This window comes from Spermophilus citellus, assembly GCF_964194105.1.
Source record: "Spermophilus citellus genome assembly, chromosome: 10".
NCBI lineage: Eukaryota > Metazoa > Chordata > Mammalia > Rodentia > Sciuridae > Spermophilus > Spermophilus citellus.
This window is the reverse complement of record NC_138197.1, coordinates 91,398,644-91,416,404: the sequence shown is the minus strand read 5'-3', so window position 1 is coordinate 91,416,404 and position 17,761 is coordinate 91,398,644. Positions and strand designations below refer to the sequence as shown.

The 17,761-nt window shown below is 38.6% G+C and overlaps 1 protein-coding gene across 1 annotated transcript in view; it reads right to left on the bottom strand.

Annotated features, from left to right (window-relative positions):
• Positions 1 to 4,492: 4,492 nt before the first annotated feature.
• Positions 4,493 to 17,761, bottom strand: part of TPH2 (tryptophan hydroxylase 2) — a 92,241-nt gene continuing 78,972 nt past the window's right edge. The window contains exons 9-11 of the mRNA XM_081309586.1: positions 14,028 to 14,123; positions 5,514 to 5,647; positions 4,493 to 5,385 (exon numbers count right to left, since the gene is read on the bottom strand). Of these exons, the coding sequence (XP_081165712.1) occupies positions 5,211 to 5,385; positions 5,514 to 5,647; positions 14,028 to 14,123 (405 nt within the window). The 3' untranslated portion in view covers positions 4,493 to 5,210. The remainder of the gene's footprint in view (positions 5,386 to 5,513; positions 5,648 to 14,027; positions 14,124 to 17,761) is intronic.

Below are 17,761 nucleotides of genomic sequence, written 5' to 3'. Positions count from 1 at the left end.
AATCTTTAAATATTTGGGAAAGACACAAGATCTCATTGGATGACTGATTTTCCAGTCAAATGAGAATCAACCCAGGTCCTGGTGAAACCAGTTTCCCCCAGTCTTTCACCTGGTGGTTCTCACCCACTTGGTTTATAATTTATTTAATTACAACAAGTTTTAATAATGTCCACCATGATCCAGCAAGATATTAGCTTTGCAGATCCCCAATATCACAAGGGCTCCCTGATTGGTTTTGCTACTTGGATTCCTGTCCCACACCCACCCCTTACAATCCATTTCCACACAGCAGCCTCAGTAAGCACTTACAAGTGCAGATCAGATCTTGACACCGTCTTTCTTGCAGCCCTCTAGTGCCTCTACTGCATTTAGAGTACACGTGGCTCCTTATGGAATGCTGTATCATCTCACCTTGGCTTCCCGGGCTGCCTTCAAATAGCTCAACTTCAGCCCACTACAATCCATCTTCTCCTCAGCTGCATCATTTGTTTTGATCTTGCTATTCCCTCTTCCAGGAATATTCTTTTTGTGGCCCTCTCCTTGCCTGGTTTCTTTTCACCCTATGGTTCTTGGTTAAATACCCTCTGCTTAGAAAGGCTATCCAGGCCCTCTTGCCTCATCTTCCCACTGTTTTTGTCAAATCACCCTATTTTCTTCATAAAATTTGTCACCTTGTCACACCATGTGGGTTTTTGTTTTGTTTTGTTTTACCTGTGTCTCCTCCACTGGAATGTAAATTGGGCATAAAGCTCTTCTCTCTTATTCACCACTATACCCTCAGGGTCTAGCACAGTGTCTGATTATGTACTAAGCCGCTGGATGAGTGTTTTGAGACCCTCAAATCACATTACAAAGAATAACCACTTCACGTTCCAAAACTGGCTTATTGTGAAATATGCAAATCTAATATTAGAAGAAGCGGTGTCCCACTGCTAATTCCCTTGACTGTTCCCAGAATGTGGTAATCAACCTAAGAATCATTTCCCAAAGTAAGAGAACATCCTGGGAAACTGAAGGAGGGAAAAAAAATTCAGACACACCAGAAAACTCTAGGCTGCTTTCTTTTTCATTATAAGTAAGACAAGGTTCATGAGAGTAAGCATCAGTGCTTGATTCTTTAGAAGTTGAAAATTAGATCAAATGAATTGGAGGACAACTACATCTTGTGTTAATGTTTTCCTTCTCGAATGAAGAAAATGAGATGATGTGAGCCATGACTCCATTTGAAAATGAAACGTTGTATTTCTATTCGCCTCCACGTTAAAGCACACTGTTTTTCATTTTAGACTCTTCATGTTGGTAAATGTTGCAATACTTTACATTCATTAGGCTCAGGCCCATTTAAAATGTGCAAGTAAGACAAGCACAGATATATTGTTCCTATAAAGCATAATTTCTAAATTACACAGTAAATAAATGAGAATAAACCAGAAACCCAAGTTCTCACAAACCTTACCACAAAAGTGCTAAAAAACAAATAAAACTTGGCTCAAAATTCCCCACTCTTAATAGGTACAATTTACAAACTATTATGTCCTTATTATGTCAAATAAACTAATCATTCAGGAATACACTGGGTATTAACCCCAACTCATAACAGATAAAATGCTTCAAGAATAAACCCGAACTAATCAGATTTTATCTATCTTTGCAAAGTGCAATGCATAAGAAACTTGATTTTGCTGGGAACTCTGTTGATTTCTGATTAGCTGATTATAGAAGTCAGCAGCAAAGCCAAAATAAAGTAACAACTCACAGTGAGATGACAGCAAGCAAGCGTCTTTAAATTTATAATTGCCCTTGGATCTATTTAATTTAACTTTAAGTCAGGAGGTTTAATTGAGACAAATGGTTACACTGAGCAGGTATCAGATATGACAAGAAGCTGGCTGTGATTGTTTTGTTGCACTATTTCCATTTGAGGACTTTTTCTGCCAACACTTTTCCTATGATGGCTATTAAATTTTATAGGATTTTTCCCACCATTAGCTGTAATGGCATTTGCATGTTAAATGCTCACAACAAATGAAAACCACGATTCCATTGTTTCACAGGGTGAAAGCCATGGTTACCGCTATTCCAAATGGAGAACAAATCTAAAAAGAATCAAGTAATTCCTCCTGCTTGTATGATACCTATATAGGCTCTGTGGGAAAGCCTATTTACTTTACAGCTCTTCTTTTTTGAAACAAAAATAGAATAGATTTTTGCACATGTAAGAAAAGTGAAGATTCCACAATAAGCAGAAGACATCTCAAATGTTATTTTTTTATAATATTCTTTTACATATATATAACTTTATTTTTTGTTTATTTTTTTGTGGTGCTGAGGATCGAACCCAGGGCCTCTCGCGCGCAAGGCTAGCACTCTACCGCTGAGCTACAATCCCAGCCCTTCAAATGTTATTTTTGTTGAGAGCTTTTGTTTGCAATTAAATATAATTCTCCCTTAAGTACATTTGACTAAGAGGTTATCCTTAGTGGAGCTAAATCAGAAAATTCTTATGGCATTTATGTTTGTTTTAAATGACCAAAAAAATGACAGGACTCTCTAGGTCTTGTGTCTCAAAAACATCAAATTATGGAAACGGGAAAAGCAGATATTTAGAGTATCTTATCTAATTTTCTCCTCGAAGAATTTTCAGCAACTTGCTCTGAAACTTGGGGGATTTTTTGTGCTAGATTATATTTATAAGTACTTAGATATTCACAGTCATTTAGACCTAAGAAGGATATAAGAAACTATGTGTTTGTGGCTCTAAAAACTATAAAGATAATACAACTGCTTGATCCTTTTAGAGTTTTGTTTCAGTGCATTCATCATTTCTCTGATGATAATTTTCCAAGGTACTGTCCCCTTACCCTAGAACAGCATTTATGTTTCAAGATTGTCACCTTCTAGCCACCAAATGCCTTCAGGAACTCAGGTTTTTTGTTTTGTTTTTTTTTGTTTTGTTTTGGGGCACGGGGTGTTTGAGAATGCTTCAGAAATGAAATCTCCTCTTATTAAGAGAACCAACATTCAAAACCCTCAGACTTTTTATTTTAAATTTACCTCCCCTAAGGTGTTTTTGAACTCTTTCTCATGTTTCCCCTGTATATATTTAGACCAAAGATTTCTGATCCATAATGAGTCCCATATAAGACGATGAATTAGCTTGAAATTTGATGTAATTTCCTATTAAAAGAACATCTTTGTTAGGTAGGAGACCAGGCCCTGGAAAGGGACCACACCTTGGGGCTCTCACCTCCACCCAGGGCCCTGAGGACACTCCAACTGGAGTCCCTTCCTGTGAGGGCAAGCTAGGCCATCTTGCTGTGCATGAGAAAGTTAAAGGACCACAAGGGAAATTCAAGACCAAGAAGGCAAGGTCCCCAGTCTTGGGCATGAACAATAGCCCAAAGGCCTGAGGACTTAAGTTAACTTGTTGCTATTTAACATATCTTTAGCATTGGGGTTTGCTCCCTGTCTGTGCATTTTTTAAGGGAAAAATAAACTTACACATGGGCAATAGAAAAGAAATTATGTAAAATTCAGTTGTCAATCAAGGTGTCAGTTAACCCCATATCCACCCAGGGGAAAGAGGGGAGTACTAGTGCAGCCCAATAAAAGCCACCTATGCAGTGTAGACAGGACCTTTAGATGGTTGGCAGCTGGGCCCACTCTACTTCTCTCACTTCTCCCAAAACATTACTTTGCCTTTAAAATAAACCACTGCCTTGCTCTCCAACCTCTCATGTCTGGCTCAATTCTTTGCTCAGGATACCAAGAACATGGATCCAGGATGCCCTGGGACCCCTGTCAGCAATGTTGGAAATTGCTCAAATAAGTATTTTGGAATTACAAGTTTAAAAGCCACTTTGTCATCTTTTCTTTCTCTACCTCTTTTTGTCCCAACCACTTAAGCATTCAGAACCCTTACTACCTGCCAAAATCAGAATCAGTTTTTGTTTGTTTGGTGAGGGAATCAGAAGATGAAGTTCATTCACTCATTCAATATTCTTGGTGCATTCCCCCAGCCATTTCAAAATGCAGTTTTTTATTTGTTCACTTAGTGGCCTGACTTTATCTTTCATAGCAAGGATCACCAAAAATTTGTGGTGTATTATCCATTTTTGCCCAGAGTTGTCCAAACTCTGAGAACATGGACAACTGACCATAGATCTGGTCTGGTGCATGGCTGAGAGAGGAGACAATGGTTACAAACCAGTTCCCATGCAGTGACAAACAGTTCTAACAAGCATTTGTTTCCCTTCTCTGACTACACGTAAGCACGCACACACGCCAAGTTGAACTCAACAATCCAAAATGAAAATGCAACCATCTATGAATTTCAGTGCACAACTAATTGTGCTACTTTGGACAAATCACTTAACTTTTCTATGACTCAATTCCACCTCTTTGGAATCACGGATGATCTTTGTAGCCCTATGATTTTATTACTTCTGACCAGAGAAATGGATTAAACATTTGAGATGATAATTCACTTTATTCCAGCATGAAATACATAGTACCAAGATTTATTCCCCAGTGTTTACTCTATCCTTATATTCTTTCTGGAAGTATCCTCTTCAAAATACTTCAGGAAGCTTGCCACAACTGTTTCTACAAGGTCAATGCAACCTATATATCCTGTTTGTAAAATGTTTTCTTTTCTTACATTGTATAAACACTCATTCTCAAATCATTTCAACTACTGTGTTACCTCAACAATTTTTGAAATAGAATAATGAATCTTTTGTTACTATAATAGGAAGTTTCCTACAACTCTGGGTTTATCTCGAATAATGCTGCAAAAACACTGATACGACTGAAAATAGAAACTGCTTCACTGCTATTTTCATTTTATCTAATGAACAGAGAATAGCTCAGATTCAAGGAAGAAAAGGTCATAAGCTAGAATCATAAGAGGGCGCCTTGTTACAAATTTTAAAGACATAGTTTGGTTAGGGATGCTAAGCAGGAATGTCAGAGCTACTTAAGACATTTAAACATATTACAATCTTTCAAATAATGAGGGTTACCTGCTATTGGGTTCCTTACAGTGTTTCATACATTAACACAATAAGTTACAAGTAGGTATAGATATACAGAATTGCATGCTTACTAGCCAAGCCAAGACACAGAAAGTTATTGGTGTTATATGACATTGACTGAATTGCTGCTGCAACCCCAAAAGATCATGCTGGTGACAGCATTGGTTCCAGGCATCAAATCCCCAGATATTGGTTCATTTTGTTTAAGGCATCACACACTGTGTTCAAATCACTGCGGAGGTCCTGCACCACATTTTCAATACTTCTGGTGTCTTTCAGAATTTCAATACTCTGTGTGTAGGGATTGAAGTATACTGAGAAGGGACGGGTAATTGACTTTGCAAAGTCCCTGCAGAATAAACAGAAATAGAAGGATATGTGATCAACCCCCATTGGTACAAGAGATAGATAGAAGGAAGAAACAGAGCCAGAAAAACAAAAAGTTACTTTCTATAGATGGAAGAAAAGCAAGTTTACCTCATCTTTTCTTTGGCTTCTTCAAAACTTTCTGAAACAAAGTAGGCCTCCTGGAAGGTGGTGATAAGACATTCCTGTAAGCACGTTGTCTTTGGGTCAAAGGCTTTCACACAGGCCTTGTCAGAAAGAGCATGCTGCAAAACACACCACAAAACCCGTTACACTCCATAAAGAGTCCTCCAAAGTGCCAAGACATCACACCTCTACAGCACATTTGATGGCGCAGTAATCCTACAGAACTGCCATGAAACACAACTCTCCTATTTGCAGGGAAAATTGGCATTGAGGGGGGCGCTGGGAGAAGGGAGGGCTTGGTGGATTGATTGGTTTGCTTTGATTTTTCAAGTCTGTTAGGTGCTGAGGGGAAAAAAATGAGATCATGGTATTATTTTATTTATCATCAGCCAAATTCTTACTAAAGGACAGTTCAGAGCTATATCCCAACAGAAATGGAATTTTAAATCTATGCTATGAATAGAAGCAGGGACAGCATAAACATGCTCCTAAATTTATTGCTATAAGCAATGTACTGAAATTTCACTTAAATGGCAGAAGTAATAATTACCTACGTGCAGAGGTAATTGGGACTCTCACTGAACTATTTGTGGACTCGTTGCTATACGTTTTGAGGCCAGACCCTGTGTATCAACAGAGACTGGAGTGGGCCTGTATATTTGAGGATGCTTACAAAGCATTCATTTACCTTTTATCACAGACAGCAGAGCAATATACAGCAGACAAATATTGCCAGTTGGGGGAAAAAGAGCTAATATTAATAGTTATACTTATGTCCAAAGCAGGCATTAGGAAAACAAGAAAGCCGTTGTAATTACTCTTTGAACCATCATTAGCTCTGTTCACCTCCCTATATGACTGGCAGGAAGATCAGCAAGAAAATAAGAATGACCGTATCCTCCAGATAAATTCAGTGATGTTGAAAGTTAGTGGCCATTTCCCACCACCTGCCTATTAATAAATGGATGGTTTTAAAGTGCACTGTACCTAAATAACCTTTGAGGAGCTTGTGAAAATGCAGATGCCCAGGCCTCAATTTCACTTGGTAGGTCTGATGAATTCCAGAAATATGCATTGGAAAGGTATCCAAGGTGACTCTGACATAAATGGCTGTGAAACATAGTTTGAGAAATACTTCCCTAGATTTTGTCCTCTTTTTAATTTAAGGGGTCAGTTAGTTAAGAGAGACAGGAGGGGGTTAACAGAAATTGCCTTGAACTAAGTGAGAAATCCGATGCTGTGGTGCAGGTGCTGCCTCAAACCCGGTAACCTTGGTAAATCATTTAACCTCCCAGGGCCTCCATTCCCTCTAGTGTAAATGAGAGGTTTGGGTGGATGATTCTAAAGATACTCTCTAATCCAGCCTCTGGATTTCACCCAAAGCACTTTTCTGCCTTCTTAATCTCTAACAGCTAAGATTTCCTGGAGAAATTCTGAAAATCCTTTCCTGATCAATATTCTTGGTGCATTTCCCCAGCCATTTCAAAATGCATGGAATGATTTACAGCCCTCTGTGAAGAAGGCTGTGGTTCCCTACATTTGAAAATGCAATTGAGAACCAAAGGACTGACATGTAAGAGAAGGGGCACACTGCTCTACCCTGCATGTGGCTCACTTTCCTGCAAAGTCCTGTTGTCCAGATCAATGCATATATGAATCATGGAATGCAGAGGGCCTCTCGAAGTGAACTCATTTTTTTGGCCCACAGAACAGCTTCATTATAAAGGAGAAGGTCACTACACCTGCAAATGCATTTGTGCTGGATTCAATGCCGCACAGTGAACATCAGGGGATTTTGGTTCCACATGACCAATAATTCTGTCCACATTTTAAAAACAACTTCACGGTTTCAAAAAACAAAATGTCCTTTGATGAGAGCTGTTGCTCCTCTGCAAAAGAATTGGCTTCCCATCATCTTGTCATGGTTTTCAGAATCAGAAACTACTTTCTTTGCAGCTGTACACAGTGGTTACATTTAACTGTAGTGCGTTGCTGTAATTATTCATTCACCCATCCACGCACAGATGGAAGGAGGGACCCTAGCTGACTCCGCGTCCTCAGACTTTTTATCTTTGCATTCAGGGGCAGACAGAGTGGTAGCAGAACAGGTCATAAGAACATTTAAATCATGGCTCCTTGGGACATCACCACTGAGCCAAAGACTTCTTACTTGGTCAAAGACAAGCACAGAAAGAAGTAAAACTCATCTGTTTATTGGGTCTCCAATACCTCCATAGGACATTAGCACCCTCAGTTGTCACTATGTGTAGAGGGGGTTTCCATGATGTATGTGTGTACAACAGACTGAAATCAGTATGGTTCTAGAAAAAAAATCACCAGGTAACAATATCCTATTATGACCACATTCAGTCATTTTAGCAAGTAATGGGGATTAGAATAGATCCAACAAAAGAACCAGGGTGCCCAGCATCAGACTTCAAGAAGAATCAGTGGCTTCACAGCAAATACTTTCAGGCAAAGCCCATTAGGCAACATAGATTACCCTTGTTTGATACCATATTTAAATGGAAAAACTGAAAAATAATTGTTTTAAGCACTCAAAAAATGCCATCTAATCTTAGAAGCCTGTTGTATGTGATATGCTAGTCACTTACCAGGGACCTCCCCATGCAGTTTATGGGACCAGTGCTGTTCCTTAACTAGCAATAAATATGGAGCTAATCCTGCTACCCACTGATTAGTCTGGAAAATGACAGAAGCCTAGAGTTAAGGGAGCAGCCAATGATTAGACCAACAACTGAGGTAGTGCCCACACCTGCAAATGGTCTCTTTTACCTAAATATGAGCTCTCCTGTGTGACAGCACCCCTACCACCCACGAGATATCATGTCTCTGAATACTACCAAATGACACAAGGAGTACAAGATAGAATCTGTGTCTCCCTTAATTCCAAACTCCCTTGTCCAATAGAGAGGCCCTACTGGGTTTGCTTCCTGATTCCTACCCATGTGTGTCTGTGAGCCACCTCAGTTTTGATAAGAGCTATTATGCCCTCTCATCTACCTTCAGAGTGGGTCCTCTCTAAACACTGAGTCACACGACTTGATACCCCTAACACTTCCTTCTTGAAGCATCTAAATTCCTGAAGTCAGCAAGAATCAACCCAACTTTCCCTGGAGAGAAGCTTTAGAATGCTGGCAGAATCCAGCTGACAGTCTTTTACTCTCAAGCCATTTGGAAACTTGCAGGAGTGCTTGGGAGTCACCTTCTCCTCTCTGAACACTCTGCAAGGACTGTTTTTGGATTTATCTACAGTGCTAAAGACAAGGGCACAGGTCTGGAACACGTAAACCTGGATGCTGTCCCACAGAAGCTGGGTGTATGATAGCAAATGAGTGAAACTACCTCAGTTTGGGCTGCACTCTCCACTTTGATAAACTGAGATGTTAGAGCTGCAGGGATTCTGCAGCTCTTCTTGCAATATAATGTTAACAGGGTCTGTAAATATGCAGTACTTACACCACCTTCCAGCCAGTGTAATTGATCACAACAGCCTATCCCACTGGGCCTGGGAATGGCCTTGCCACCCTTCCCCACATAGGTGGCCATTATCAATATAATCAGCTGTAATTAACTTTAATTTGTCACTCCAGACTATTAATTATAAAAAATCTCTTTTCAACATCAAAATTTCCTAAAATTTAGTTGTTAGTAGACAATATTATACAGTGATTAAGAGAATAAGTCTCTAAGATAAAGAACTGAGGTTCAAATCTGGCTCCATCCCTTCCTGCCTTTATGGCTTAAGACAATTTACTTAACTTCTATAGGCCCTTTCTAGTCTTCACCTGAAAAATGGGAAAACTAGTGGTGTCTATAACCCAGAGTTTTGGCCAGAATTAAATGAGGTCATGTATGCAAAATGCCTACTTGGGAAGTACTCAATATATTTAGGTATTATTGCTATTTAGTCCAAGAAAGAAGCTTGGCACACATCTATGTTCAGCCATACCTTTCACCATGTGTGCAGTCCCTCTCTCCAGGGAAGAAGCATGCCCCAGCCATGAGACTTCCAGGACTTAGTCTATAAGAATACCAGCCCTGGGCTCGCTCATCAGACACGTGTCTTTGCAATGACTCAGAATTATTATCTCAACTATTCTAGATGTAAACCCTGTGATCCTCACTCTCTATATTAGGACTGGTTAAAGTTTGAAAAAAACTCAGGTGTGAAGTCAGGTTTATGGGTAGTTTGGGCCCTAGATTCCAAATAAGAATTCACAAACACTCCTACACTCACACCACAATCATCTTTTCCCACATCAGAACAACAAATATATGTATCTGTGCATTGTGTGCATGTGGTATTTTTTGAACCCCCCCTCACAGGCTCATCCTTCAAGCCAGGCACAACATGCCATCGATATCCCTATTGCAAAGGCCAATGATGCATCCAACTTATTATTATTTTTTTTAAATCAGCAATGCTTAGGTCATACCAGTTGGAATAAGCTGCATGGACAAAAGAACAACCAACCTCCTCTTCAAGCAACCCCTTTGTGAAGACCAGAGACAGTTTACAGCTCCCATCCTCCATCATTTGCTCCTTACAGCACTAGGAGGGAGAAGGGGAGGCAGGAGACATCTGAACAGGATTAAGGAGTAGGGGCTCAGCGGCACAGTCCCAACTCTGGCAACACCACTGACCTACTAGATGACCTCAGAGAAACTTCAAGCCTCTGGAGGCTCTTCTCCACAGCCTGGCAATAATTCTGACCACCTCCCAGAGTTGCTGGAAGTAGCAGTAAATACAAATGATTGTAATAAATAGAAAGCTGTTCTGAGAATGCTGATTAATAGCTATATAAAGGCAACACAATAAATTCACTTCACAAGGGCATCCTAAAACTAAAGCCAAAAGGCAATAATAATTACATTTGCTTAAACCACCAGCCTTGTCAAAACATGAAAAAGGAAAACAAATGTATTTATATGAAATATTCCAACAACGACTATGGGGTGGATGGTAAGACCACTTATAAAAAATAAAAATCTAATCTGCGGCCTGAAAAATATAAAGAAGTGAAAAAGAAATAGAATTGGCTCTTGCTTTTGAGATAGATTAGATTTTTGAGATAAAACTCACAATTTATCAATTAGCATTCATTTCCTGAGCACCTAATGTGAACAAATTTCACTGCTGCTTCTCCAAAAGAATTGGGCTGAGATCTATATCCATCATTTTCTTACAGGTTTCCTACTTGATCCCAAGTTCCTTGAAATATTAGACAATCAATTTTGTTTTTGTTGAATAAAATGAATGAATGAACAAGCAAATGAAAGATGAAAAATGATGCCTAGATTTATAGAGTTAGATCAACTCTAGGATATAGAGAAAAAGTGTGAAATAAAGGATATACAAGCTATATTGTGGGTAAATGGGGATCAATTATCCAATTTTCAACCTGTTTTTCAAAGTCAGCTTTTGAGACGATTTAATTCATGATTAACTGCTCTCTGCAGTGATGGAAGGTATGGAAAAGTCCCACCCTGACACACTTTTGGAGTGCCTGCCACAGATCAGATCTGACAACACAGAGATGGAGGGGCAGGGAATAGGAGTTATGGTTATCAGATTTTTTTTTAGCTCTTAAAAGATTTTCCATGTTTGTTTCATTTCTGTCTTCAAAGATAAAAATAAGACTTATGCAAAAAATGAGAGAAAAATGAATGTTATCCCCCAAATTACAGAGGTACCACTTGGAAATATTTGGTCAGCTCTGAAGAGCACCATCTATGCCTCAGGGAAATTTCAGAAGTGTTATAGCACAAATTTTGGAAGTGTTCTGTTCTGGGACCGAAGGTGAGTACTTATGTGAAAGACTATGCCAAACCTCAAACAACTTAGCAGGTACGTACATATGGGCAAGAGTTGGCACAGCATAAAATATTTACTGCAAGAGGCATTCAAAACTGTAAGCATGTTTATACAGGAATTATGATAATACTTTTCATAAAGTTATCCCTATATTGGATCCAGAACCATCATTTATCCATTCAAATAAAAAAATCAAAGTATTGAGAAGAGCTCTAAGAGGGCTCTGGGCATTTACAGAAGCCAGGCAGAGAGAGGGTGCTAAGGAAAGCATCTCAGGTTATGCATTCTCTGTGAACAAGCAGAAGATATTCTTAGAGAAAGAATTTCTGAATTGTAAAAGTAGTCTGAAGTAGCAATCATAAGGATGTTCCAGTGTTGAAATTTGAGAATGGAAGAATGCTAACGACTAGAGGTGATGGACCAGAACGAGTAGATGCATGGCGGACAATGTCCTTTGGTGTATGTATTTCTGGCTGATTTCCATTCCCAGACAATTCTGTCCACATCAATAGGAGCAAAAACAACAGATTCACCTCAGTGCTGCCTGCACATGCCTCATTAACCAGACCAGAAGACCCTGTCAAAAGTTGGGGGCCACGAGAGAGATTTGTTTCTTTTGTTTCTGGTATAATTTATAAACCATCTGAGGAGAATGTAAATAGGTCTTGAGCTGCATCATTTTCTCACTAACACTTTTTGCAGAGAAATCAAAAAACACCCTGTAAAAGACAGGAGCTTATGAAGATATAATATCATCCAATTGATTGGGGTTTGGGCCAGTGTGCTGAAATTAACCCCAAATAGATTTTTCATTAAAATTTGATCTTTAAAAAAATTACTTCAAGTGTTTATTGTTGTAATTGTTGTTGTTGTTATGTGTGTGTGTGTGTTAATGTTGACCATTATCCTCTATTCCAGTCATGCTGAGCCTCGGTTAGTTCCCCAACTGGGCCAGGCTTAGACCAGCGTCCAGGGCACGCATTCTATTGTCCACTGTTTGATCTGTGCACATTGTCCTTTCCTTACTCACCCTTCCCAACCCTCAAGAATCAGCTTGGGTAGCAGGGTCCTTGTCAGGAAGCCCCCTCAGGCATGGCCTAAGATGTACCAGGCACATTTGTCACCTTTTTTTTTTTTTTTATCCGGTTCATGGGTTATCTCTGGCACTAGAAGTCGACCCCCGAATAGCCAGGGTCCCAGGCAGCATAGCCTGGTGGTTAAGAGCTCAGTTCCTGGGGCCTCGATGGTCTGCATTTGAATCCAGCTTCAACACTTACTAGCTATGTGACCTTAGACAAATCCCTTAATGTCTTTATGCCTAAGTTTTCTCATCTGCAGTTTTCTCATCTGTGATAATAACACCACCTGTCTCACTGGGTTATTATGAGGATCAAGTGGATTAATATGGCTAAAGTACCCAAAACACTAAGGTCTATTTAAGGGTTTATTAAGGTTGTTGTGCTATTTTCTTCCTATTCTTCTTCTCCATCATTATTATTTGTCTTTTCATCCCAAGTGTCTGACACAGTACAAGGCACATTGTAAGTGCTCAATCAAGCTTTTGAAGAATTAATGAAGGAATGGAGTCATGGAATGAGCAAACTCGGTAGAACTGCAGTGAAATTGCATCTTTTAAGAATACAACCAACCGAGGCTGGGGTTGTAGCTCAGTGGGAGAGCACTTACCCAGCATATGTGAGGCATTGGGTTCAATTCTTAGCACCATATATAAATAAGTAAAATAAAGGTCCCTCAACAACTAAAAGATAATAATAATACAACCAACCAAAAAGTTCCAATAATAATATATTTCCCAACTATATTATGTAGGAATAACCAGTCTCAAAATAAAAACCCTAGGATAGTACATAACCTGATCTTGGTCTAAATAATCAAGGAAATATTGAATTAATCTCTAGCACCATTTCCAGATTGTATATAATATTACATTCTAAATTCATCAAAACTTGCTATTCCCCAGTGATGCATAGATAGCAATTCTTAAATTACCAAACTATTAATATCAGAACGTCCCAAGCCCCATAATTTCTGAATAAATGATCATTTTACTATATTTTAAGGCAAAAAATAGCATTTTCTAGGCATCTCTAACACATATTAGACTCCTCTGACTATATCCTTAGTTTTTTTTTTCAAATTGTATGTACACAAGTGTTTTAATATCCATTAATTTTGAATTAATGTACATAAAAGAAACTAAAATAACCTCAAACCCCCTTTAGAAAGAAGATGATGGGCAGTCTATGGGAACAATGGAGGTAACAGAAATCAGTGTAGCCAAGCCACCCTCACAAGTGAATTTCAATCAGTAGGATCACTGCTAGGTCATTGCCCACTTTTCAGCACTAAATTTAGGCCAGCCATTTGTTACCAAACACTTGAGGATACATTTATCCTTCCTGTTGATTTGTACACATAGCTGTTCATCCATTTGAGTCACACCAGAAACCCAGAAAGGCATGACCCACTTTCAGAAGTGCAAAAAGTTAGGTCAGCACCCACATCTGAGGTGCCAAATCCTCTATATTAAATATGTATGGGGTATCTGTGAGTAGAAATGCTCAGACAAACAAATCAATATTTTCCATGACCTTGAACCAGTTTGCTTGGGAAGGATATTTTCATTCACAGCTTCATACCTGTAATTCTCCAATGGAGGAAAGCAGTCCTGCTCCATATGCCCGCAGTTGCCCTTCTTGCTTGCAAAGGCCAAACTCAATTGTGAAGAAATAGCACTGGAAAAAAAAAAATAGACACACATCCAGTGAATTGGTCAACAAGTTCCTCAGTAGAATAAAATGGCACCCAAAGTAAACTGGTTGCACTATACATAATTTCTTCAATGTTATCAACTTAAAAACATTTAAAACAACATTTATGGAAATCTACTCTCTTGTTTAATGAATAATCCTTCCATAAATTTAAATTATATGGGTAAAGTATTAACTACTAAGATACTTCATACTTCCTAGATTCAGAAACCCCATAGGTCAAATCCTATCCTATCCTACGCAATAATTTTAAAAATAAAAGCACAGATTTAGAAATAAATGACTATCACAGTGGTAACACCATAAGAAAATGTCACTATATTTACCAACCTGAATTCCAATGACATAAATAAGTTCATGCAAATGTGGAAAAAATTGCTTGGAATCCAATCATCTCAAACTGATTTTCGTAATTTGTTTATTCATTCAACAAACTTATTGAATACCTATTAGGTGCCGATGCTTGCGAAAGAATTGTGGTGAAAAAACAAAAGATACCAAGAAAGCAAGAATATGCCTACCAGATTATCATAACCACAACTTTGGTGTGTGTTTTATTAAGATCTTAAATGTATAGCTATGTATGCATATGTATATGCATGTGTGGATTCATATGTGTGTGTGTGTATAATGACCTTAGTTGTATCAAAATCAAGTACTACAGCTTCCCCAGGATATTAAAACTTGCAATCACTTCTGTTGGATTTATAAAATCAACCTAGACAAAGCCAACAGATGCTGTTGTGAGGGTCTACAAACACACTACTTTTGCTCTGACAGATAAGTGAGAAGCTGACAATGAGCAATAAAAGCTGCATCAGATTAACACTGTCCTGCATTAGTGACGACCGAGCACTGAAGGTGTTGAGAAAGAGGATTTCAACACTCCTGAGAAGGGGCAGAAAATAGTATTTGTAGCACATAGCAGTTTGTTCTATTTTCATGTGGAGGTTAAGATGTCCCACAGTTTAGGAAGGCATTATTTATTTTTTAGTGTGAGGATGACCTCTGAAGTTGAGTGGTCTAAAACAGGAAAACTAGAATCTCATGGTACCTTCTTAGTGTACCTTTGGCTGATTTCCCTAATTTATACTGCCTTTATAGCCCATGACATGACATCCTTAAAGATTTAACATTGAATATAAAAGAGTTTGTGCGGGGGAAAAAAATGTGCTGTCATATTCAAAAGCATCCAAAATACACATATGGAGCCAGCTACAGGAGCATTTAGGTCAGCTATTAAGTGCATTTTTAATTTTACTTATGCTACATCAATGCATACATAATTCATGGTCACGGCTATTATCCAAATCAAAACAAGCAGAGACAGCCTCTGAGAAAAATCTGGAGTGTTGTTCACAGTTTTCACAGAGATTTGGCGTCCCACCCTATTTTACAGCAGGAATTAAAAGGTCTATGTCAATTCAGCTAAAGATTCAAAAGTCAATCTATCATCCAGTGTGTAGTTAATGTGATTCTAGCATCAGAGCAACCTAGAGGGAAGAACCACCATGCATCTTCCTTCCCGTGGTGCAGACTGTGCTCTCGCCCTTACATCATCTGGGAGTCCTTCCAGAAACTCTGACCTCACACAGCTCCATCTGCTTGCTCTCCGTCTACCTTTCCCTTTGGTTTCCTGTGCTCCTTGACCAAAGAAAGCCCCTAGATGCTGCTTCTGCAGCCCTTTGTCCTCAGAGAATGAGAACTTTTGCTTGAAGATAGTTTTCCATTTGCAGCTCCATGTGTGACTGACAGATAATGAGAAATAGTAAATTGCACCTGAAACTCAAGTGTTGGCAAAATTTGAATTATCAACTTGTTCAGGGTAGTTTTCTTTCTGTTTTCGATACCGGTGAAGACCTCGATTAGATCACTAATTAGGAGGAAGGAGCAACCGAACATTTCTACTGTCTGGTTTTATGTGAAGCTGGCTTAGAGTTGAACTAGCTGACCTCTTGAGGACCCTTCAGAATTTGAGGATAACTAATTGCTTCTTGAAAATTTAAGAAAATAGAGTTTATTTTCCTCTGAGAACTCTCCAGATGTGGATCTATAATATACTCCCTAGAGATTTACCAAACAAATATCCTAGCAATTATAAAAAAAATAAATAAAAATAAAGAGTGAAAACATATTCTGAGCCTTGTTTAAAAAAAAAAAAAAAAAACACCTGCAAAAGAGAATTGCCAATTCTTGGCTGCTGGTGTCTTTTAAACAAACAAATAATACCAAAACTAGCACCTCCCAAATTGAAGGGTACCTTTCATCAGCACTGATGTTCATGAATTCCAAATTTTATATGTCAATTGTAATATATAATTATTTATAAATATTTTACTTGAGTATAATTATATACAATCATTAACTGAAAACCAAAACAGGAATGATAGATCGGACCTCTTCCACAGAAGAAAAGCAGAGTCATTTACACACACAGTCATTAAAGCAAAGGAAGTCTGAGTGACAATCTGAAATCCAAACACTGCTGTGGAACATGGCTGGGGTAGTGCTCTTAGGAAAAGGAGATAGGTCACCCAATGCTGCCATCTTCAGATCACTTCTGGTAGTGCATCATTCTTGAAAAGGTTTCAGATGGACAGTGATAAAAGTCTGAAGGAACCAAGTCCCCAGGCATGACAGGACACCCAGTGAAGTACACAATGATCCCTTGTGGTGATTCACAAAATCACACCATGCAACACCCTTCTTATGTTTGGTGCTAGGTGCCTGAAGTTCTTGCTAAGGTCACATATTCCAATTAAATGTCCAAGTTTGTCAAGGAACTTTTGATGGGATAGGAATTTACTCTTTCAATTTGCCTCTTGATGGGAGATTGTACCTCCTGCCTCTCATACTCCCTGCATCCTTTGAAATAATTACATAAATTCTGCCCAAAAGTCATTGTAGGTACAAAAATTGGATTTAAATGGCACTATAAACTGCTAGGAGAAAGCTCAAGTATGGTTTTTTTTTTACCTTCTCCAGAAAATTTGGCTTAAACATGTCATTTACTAGATACCCAAGTGAGTAAATGAGTGATATATTTTCTCTGTCACCTTTCCTAAAAACTTGATCTTACATATTGGTAACATATATCTTTAAGTGATAATATGCATCATTGCATACCTAGAATTCCATTTTCCACATATCTTGCACATGGGCAGGAAGCAAGAATTTGAAAGAGCGACTGAAATGTGTTAACATAACAAAAAGTTATATGTTGGAGCTGGGGTTGTGGCTCACTGGTAGAGCACTTGCCTCACATGTTTGAGGCACTGGGTTTGATTCTCAACACCACATATGAATAAAATAAAGGTCCATCAACAAAACAAAACAAAAAGATAGTTACTGGTTTAAAAAAAGTTATACGTTATATTTGTGTGCTTTTCTTATAAGAGAACTCCTCAGGCCCTTCTTTAGATCCTATTTACCCTTACATGCTATTTACTACACACTTGTGACAGAGCAGTTCTTGTTATTTCCTTTGTATAGTGGGAAAACTGAAGCTCAAATTTTAAATGATTTGCTCAGATCTCACAACTAAGGGTTAGCAGAGTTAGGAATTAAACTCAGGTTTCCAACTGCTAATCCAGCATTCTTTG